General features: G+C 37.2%; 1 protein-coding gene across 2 annotated transcripts; it reads left to right on the top strand.

Moving 5' to 3' along the window:
* Window positions 1–1,012: 1,012 nt before the first annotated feature.
* Window positions 1,013–7,085, top strand: LOC111461207 (polyamine oxidase 1-like). Of its 2 annotated transcripts, XR_002713538.1 has the most exons (11): window positions 1,013–1,123; window positions 1,247–1,496; window positions 1,732–1,857; window positions 1,978–2,039; window positions 2,107–2,261; window positions 3,601–3,744; window positions 4,064–4,213; window positions 5,145–5,399; window positions 6,271–6,352; window positions 6,455–6,859; window positions 7,028–7,085. XR_002713538.1 is itself a non-coding variant. In XM_023104715.1 (10 exons), the coding sequence occupies exons 1-10, from the start codon at window positions 1,072–1,074 to the stop codon at window positions 6,664–6,666; spliced, it is 1,488 nt and encodes a 495-aa protein (XP_022960483.1). In that variant the 5' UTR covers window positions 1,013–1,071; the 3' UTR covers window positions 6,667–6,968. The 2 variants fall into 2 exon arrangements, 1 of the variants encoding a protein (XP_022960483.1); XM_023104715.1 differs by lacking the exon at window positions 7,028–7,085 and having other exon boundaries at window positions 6,455–6,968.
* Window positions 7,086–7,237: the final 152 nt, after the last annotated feature.

Raw genomic sequence — 7,237 nt, 5'->3', positions numbered from 1 at the left:
AAAAAAAAAAAAAAAAAAAAAAGAAGACTGCAGGGTACAATCATACAAGTACAAGCATCATTAAATTAATGTTTATAAATTATTAGTTATTTGGCCCGATCAAATTCCGATTTTGCCCCTCGAAGAACATAAATAATTGGAGTAATGGCCTTATGTGTGAGGTCAATTAAGTAAGTAGTAACAATGTTTGGTTTTATTTTAATTCTAATTATAATTCGAAAAATTATTATAACATTTTTGGTTGTTTTTGTAAGAGAAACAAAACTAGGGGTATGACCAACCCGAAGTTTCGAGTCAGTTGAGTTGGTGGCCCGAGTAAACTCGAATAGAGTTCACGATCCAATCCACTATTTTCGAATTATTATTTATTATTTATTTATTTTTAATTATTCACGACATATAACATTAATAACTAAAATCTCATAAACTCAAATATCAAATATTATAAGTCACAACACGATCATGTTAACAATTATCAAATATTCTTAAATCTTTACAGTAATTTAAAAGTAAGGTAGAGTTGAGTAGGATTGTAGCTCTATTTTCGGGTTGTCCGACCAAAAAAATGTTACTCTCTTTCAAAAAATCAACCGAGTCTGAAAACTGTTGGATGAAAGTGTCCCACATTGGTTAATTTAGGGAATGGTCATGAGTTTATAATCTAAGAATACACTCTCTCTCCATTGGTGTGCGGCCTTTTGGGGAAGTCCCAAAAGTCCAAAGCAAAGCCATGAGTCGTTCGTCTAACATTCTTAGAAAAAAGGTCGGACTTTGCATTCCTCTTATATTATTTTATTTTTATTTTTTAGATTGATTTCTTAAAAAAAAAAAAGTTTATTAAAGATTTTTATGGTATGAAATTTTTATTTATTTAATTTTTAGAAACATTATTTTAATAAATGGTTTATTTCTCTCTCTAAATTTTAGGAATGGAGTAGAAGTTGGGAAATCTAAAGAAAAAAACTATATAAACCGACTCCCGCTATTTCTTCAGCATTCATTACTGCAGTCCCTGACCTTCAATTTCCCTCTCTCTCTAGAATTCTTTCAAGGTCTTCCTTTCTTCCTTTCATGGATTCCCCTTCTCGTTCTGCCGTCATAGTCATCGGCGCCGGTGCTTCCGGTGAGTCACTCTACTTCAAATTCCTTTAGTAATGCTTTGCCTTCGTATATCATTATTGATTTCACACTCTGTTTCTGAGATGCTCTGTTTTTGTTCTCATTTGGTTGATTTTTTGATCGGAAGGTCTGTCGGCGGCGAAGGTGCTGGTGGAGAACGGAATAGATGACGTGGTGATTTTAGAGGCTTCTAACCGTATTGGAGGAAGAGTATGTAAGGAGAATTTCGGAGGCGTATCGGTGGAGCTTGGAGCGGGGTGGATTGTTGGAGTCGGCGGTAAAGAGCAGAATCCGATTTGGGAACTTGCTCTCAAATCCAGTCTCCGTACATGCTTCTCTGATTACAGCACTGCTCGCTACAATATCTACGATCGGAGGTTCGAATCAACTCCCCTGATCTCTGTGTTTCGGAATTCTTTTAATCCTCCGCATTTTCGGTCTGATTTTCTATTTTAGGGACATTATTTGAGTTCTATTGAACAATGTAATGTCGGTTGAGAGACGGATTTTGAACCTGCATCTGTCAATTTTTTGTTCCTTCTCGTGTCTCTCTTTTTTGTTTCCCGTCAATTTGAAGCGAGAATTTAGGTTTCTGAATCAATGAGTTCGCAGTGGGAAAATTTTTCCGAGTGGAGTAGCGGCTGATTCGTACAAGAAGGCGGTGGACTCTGCGATTCAGAAGCTGAGGAACCAGGCGGCGGATGCCGCTGATGTCTCCATTGTATCGGAGCCGCCTTGGTAACTTCTTCTACAAGTTTATCGTTGGTTTGATGAGCATCTAAAAAAAGAGAGATAATTATGGCGTTAATATTCTCAGAACACAAATTTTATGTGATCTCTTCCTTCTTTTGTTTTCAGCACGCCGAAGACTCCGATGGAACTCGCCATAGACTTCACGCTCCACGATTTCGAGATGGCAGGTCGTTTTGGTGCCCTAATTTTGTTGATGAGAATGTTGAATTGGGAACTGACTGTGTTTATGTGCAGAGGTTGAGCCTATACCGACGTTCTTGGATTTTGGAGAGAGGGAATTTTTGGTAGCAGATGAAAGAGGGTATGAATGTTTGCTCTACAAAATGGCCGAGGATTTTCTTTTGACCTCAGAGGGGAAAATCTTGGACACTCGTCTCAAGCTCAACAAGGTGAGCAAAAAATGAATAATTACATTTCTTCAATGCCTAGATTTTATAAATTTTATTAAATTAATTTATTTGAATGTTAGTAAAATAATTTCTTTTGTATTATTTCTTATGAGTATTAATAAAATGTTTGAAAATTTATAGTTAATTTTATACTCATTGTTGAAATATTTTTGAAACAAATTGATAGTGTATACACCTCAAAAACTTTGCGTTAGAGATAATTCATGTGTTTTAAATGAAAATTTTGTCTGTTCTAGTTTTGATTATCTAATCATATGACAAACAGAAAAAGAATTCAGGATAAAAATCCGGGTATCTGTTTTGTTTGCATGTGCTATTCTTAATTGTTGTTGAGATTGATGATTGACCCACTTTTGGGAGTTTGCAGATAATGACATTTCCGAAACCCATTTCCATTCATATTTATGTGATTATTATTGTCATTTCATTTCCCAGTTTATGTTATTTGTATGTTAGCGTAGGTAGTGGTCAACTTGTTTTGCTTTAATTCTTTTAGCGGCTGACAAGACCTTATGATCCGCACGGGAAACCTGGCTGATGAGAAAAATCTGTCTTGGGATTTGCGAGCTTTTGCAGTATAATATCTGGTTGAAATTAGTGACAGCCGCCTATAGCCCATATGATCTGCATCGCATTGCATCGATTTCAATGTTCTAATTATAGACGTGTTGTCCAGGATTGCACATATCATTATGGAGAGTCGTATTCATTAAAGTCGTGTCTTAAATTTAGTCGTGCCAATAAATTGGTAAATCTTCAAATGTCGAACAAAGGACTCCAAAAGAAGAGGAGTCAACCCTCTTCAAAAGCATAGTAAAAAATGACTAAGACTTTAAAGGAGTCGAGCCTCGATTAAGGGAAGGCATACTTTGTTCAAGGGGAGGTGTTAGATGGTGAAAGTCTCACATCGGCTAATTTAGAAAATGATCATAGGTTTATAATCAAGGAATACTATCTCCATTGGGGTGAGGCCTTTGGAGAACCTAAAGCAAAGCCATGAGAACTTATGCTCAAATGGACAAAATCAAACCATTGTAGAGAGTTGTGTTCGTGTAACATGCATAACCGTTTTACTTGTTTTCATGTTAGATAGACTTTGTATCAATACAGGGGTATATGACCAGTTGTCCATGATATTTAGATAGCAGCGATGGGTTGTGATAGTCATTAACTCCTATGAGATTTCCCTTAAAATTTAGTTACTTTCCCAACTAAAAAAGAAATTGGCTCGAGTTCTAGATGGAGTTGACTGCTGTGTCATATCGTTATCTGTTTTCTGTTCATGTCCATGACGAAATTTATGCATATTTTTTTGCAGGTCGTTCAGGAAGTACAACACTCGAGAACCGGCGTTACTGTAATAACGGAGGATGGATGCATCTATGAAGCCAATTATGTGGTTTTGTCTGTCAGCATTGGTGTTCTCCAAAGCCACCTAATTTCTTTCACTCCACCTTTACCCGTACGTTTCCTTCCATTATTTATTAATCTCTCTCTCTCTGACTGTTGCCCCCTACAATTTATGACGACGTGTCGTATCTATTGCCCCTTGATTTGTGAACCTCCATATAGAGACCAATTCCCCCGTCTTCTAAGATCGATGGGGATGAATCTCGACCCTTCAATATTCATAACACAATAAATATCTCTGAGGTGGTAACATATTCCCACACCGCTCTCTGTTTCTGTGTACTGATACTCCTTGTGATCTGTTATTTTTATATAGCCGCTGGGTTTAGCACTATTCAACTAAACAGGGTGGTTTTAAATTAATGAAACAGAGTTGGAAAACAGAGGCCATAGAGAAATGTGACGTGATGGTATATACAAAGATTTTCCTCAAGTTTCCATTTAAGTTCTGGCCGTGCGGACCCGGAAAAGAATTCTTTATTTACGCCCATGAAACCAGGGGCTACTACACGTTTTGGCAGGTTCGTTAATACTTTTCTTCTTTCAATAACTTTTCTGTTGTTGTCTCTTCCAGCTAATACTGATCTCATCATTTCCACTCATCCATAAATAATGGGTGAATAAACAAAGCTTCGTAGCTCGAAGAATTATATACTTACTTGCCCATATAAGCCACAGGCTTGCCAGCTAGGTCTTAGGTTGAACAAGTAGTAGCCATTTGACCTGTGCTGTGCTATGCATCAAATATTTTTTCACATGTTAGGTTCTTATATTAGTTTACTCTTATCGCTATTGACTTATTACACGATTGGAGCTTGGATATACTTTCACAATGAATCATGCCTCAAGTGCACATGGGTCACATGCACCCTATTTTATAATAGTCAAATAGTGTTCTATTAATCACGATGCTAGTCCAAGCATAGTTCGAGTGATAAAAAACCTAGTACCATTTCAAATGTTGATAGTTCGATCTTATCTTTTTTAAAAAAAGGCCAAAGCTTATTAACTCAAAACAATTTAGTAAATAAACTATCAAGTTAGAATTCTTAGAACCGTTGATTATTATGATTAAGTATTTTTAATGGGTAATTGTAGCTTCATTAATATGTTTTCCACTTTGTATACTATGCTTTAAGGACCTACAATCTTTGAATTCATTGACCCGTACTAGGATGCAACATTTTCTTTACAGTGCTTTAAGTTCTTCGAAGATAATCCTTTGGCACTCTCTTTTATGGTTGATTTTCTTTTCCATTGCTTTGTTGATATATTTGTCAGCTATCATCGCTGTCAAAATCTTCTCTATGAACGTTATGGCATTTGATACTCGTATTCTGCATATCTGCATATCTGCTTCTGACAACGTTATGGCATTTGATCTTCTATCTATGACTGCTATGGATTAATAATCACACAAACTACTGTCTAACTGACCTATGCTGATATCAGAACATGGAGAATGCCTATCCTGGGTCCAATATCCTTGTAGTGACAATAACGAATGGAGAATCGAAACGTATCGAAGCTCAATCTGATGAGGAGACATTGAGGGAATCCATGGAAGTGCTTAGGGATATGTTCGGACCTGACATTCCAGATGCTATTGACATACTTGTTCCTCGCTGGTGGAGTAACAGGTTCCAGCGTGGTAGCTACAGTAACTACCCCATCACCTCTGATTGCCAAGTTATTCAAAACATTAAGGTTAACTGCCAACTCTTTCTGCAAGTTTTCATTTCTAACTGATTGCATAATTGATTGATCTGGAATCACTTTGAAAGTAGAAACTCTCTCTAGAAGCATGTGAATACCAAATAATCTTATACCATCGAACTAAGTAAAGCTCATAACTAATGTACTTTGTCAAAAGAGTATGTGAGATCCCACATCGGTTGGAGAGGATAACGAACCATTCTTTATATAGGAGTAGAAACCTCTCTCTAGCAGACGTGTTTTAAAACCTTGAGGAGAAAGCTAAAAGGGAAAGCCCAAAGAGGACAATATCTGTTAGCGGTGGGCTTGGGCTGTTACAACTGATATCAGAGCCAGACACAGAGCGGTGTGCCAGTGAGAACGTTGAGCCTCGAAGGAGGGTGGATTGTGAGATCTCATACCGATTAGAGAGGGGAACAAGTGCCAACGAGAACATTGGACCTCGAAAGGGGGTGGATTGTGAGATTCACATTGGTTAGAGAGGGGAATGAAGCATTCTTTATAAGGGTGTGGAAACCTCTCTCTGGCAGACGTGTTTTAAAACCTTGAGAGGAAGCCCAGAAGGGACAGCCCAAAGATGACAATATCTGTTAACGGTGAGCTTGAGTTATTACAGAGCATAAAATGAACTGAACTGAACTGAAATGTGACATAACAGAGCATCCTAGTGTTGTGTGTTCACGAGTTTTGAAACTTTGTTTGAGTTTGTTTTTGTTGTTAGTTAGTTTTGCTAGTGTTACTTGGTTAGTAGGTTAATATCATCCAATGTTGATCTCTTAGAATTCTTAAAAGTTTTAGATTGTTTTGATATCATAGATATTTCATTTTAACCAATTCGCTTTTGCGGGCGTGTCGTTTCCAGGAGCCCATTGGACGTATCTTCTTCACCGGAGAACACACGAGCGAAAGATTTAATGGCTATGTACATGGTGGATATCTTGCAGGTTTCAAAACATCTACAAACTAATATGGTTTCATTGGAGACTTTACATACTTCAAATACATGTTTTTCTGATGAGATTCTCTTTTATTGACCAATGGAACAGGCATAGACACAAGCAATGCCTTGTTGGAAGAAATGAGGAAAGACGACGAAAGAAAAAGCGACGGTCAATCGTTCTTGTTAGAGCCATTGCTAGCTCTAACAGAATCATTAACTTCGACCCAAACCGAAGCAGCCTCAGGCCTTCACAAATGTGATCTTCCAACACAATTGTACCTTAACAGCAACCATGGCATCCCAGAAGCAATTTTATGACTACATGGACGACATACAGAGGAACATGGATCTCGTTCGTACGACGAAGACAACACGGTTAAGATGAGTTCGAATCCAAATTCGATTCGGGACTCCAATACCGCACATGAAGAAGAATGCATGAAATGAAGCAGGAGATAGTTGAAGAAATAAAGCTGAAGAGATGATGGATGATCTTCATAGAAAAATCAAGGTATGCCCACTTTTCTGATCATTGAAGGCTTTACTATTGATCTGTGCGTTAGTTGTAGAAATTATTTTGGTGATGAAAAAGTTCTCAGAGGAATTGGTGGGGGGGGAAACATTGGATTTTCTAATTGTATTGTTACTTTTAATACAAGAAACAACTCTCACTTTTCAGGTATCTCCAATCACCATTGTTGTTTACTCATAGCTGTTCTTTATAATTCTTTAGTATCATTCTTAAACGATATTAGTTCTACAATTAATAATTCATGAAAGTAGCAACAATATGAATATAGTTCAACGGTGATTGATATCTACGATTTCTCTAGAGGTTGAAAGTTCAAATATCTATACGGCTCATTTCAACTCGACTAAAATATGAAAG

The sequence above is a fragment of the Cucurbita moschata genome, unplaced genomic scaffold (assembly GCF_002738365.1).
Source record: "Cucurbita moschata cultivar Rifu unplaced genomic scaffold, Cmos_1.0 Cmo_Scf00024, whole genome shotgun sequence".
NCBI classification, from domain to species: Eukaryota; Viridiplantae; Streptophyta; class Magnoliopsida; order Cucurbitales; family Cucurbitaceae; genus Cucurbita; species Cucurbita moschata.
This window is presented reverse-complemented; position numbering and strand designations above follow the sequence as displayed.

Coding starts and splice junctions, on each gene's coding strand:
- LOC111461207 (XM_023104715.1), top strand. CDS start 1,072: ATGGATTCCCCTTCTCGTTCTGCCGTCATAGTCATCGGCGCCGGTGCT. Junction 2,040..2,106: donor CCACGATTTCGAGATGGCAG/GTCGTTTTGGTG, acceptor GTTTATGTGCAG/AGGTTGAGCCTATACCGACG. Junction 6,353..6,454: donor ACATGGTGGATATCTTGCAG/GTTTCAAAACAT, acceptor CCAATGGAACAG/GCATAGACACAAGCAATGCC.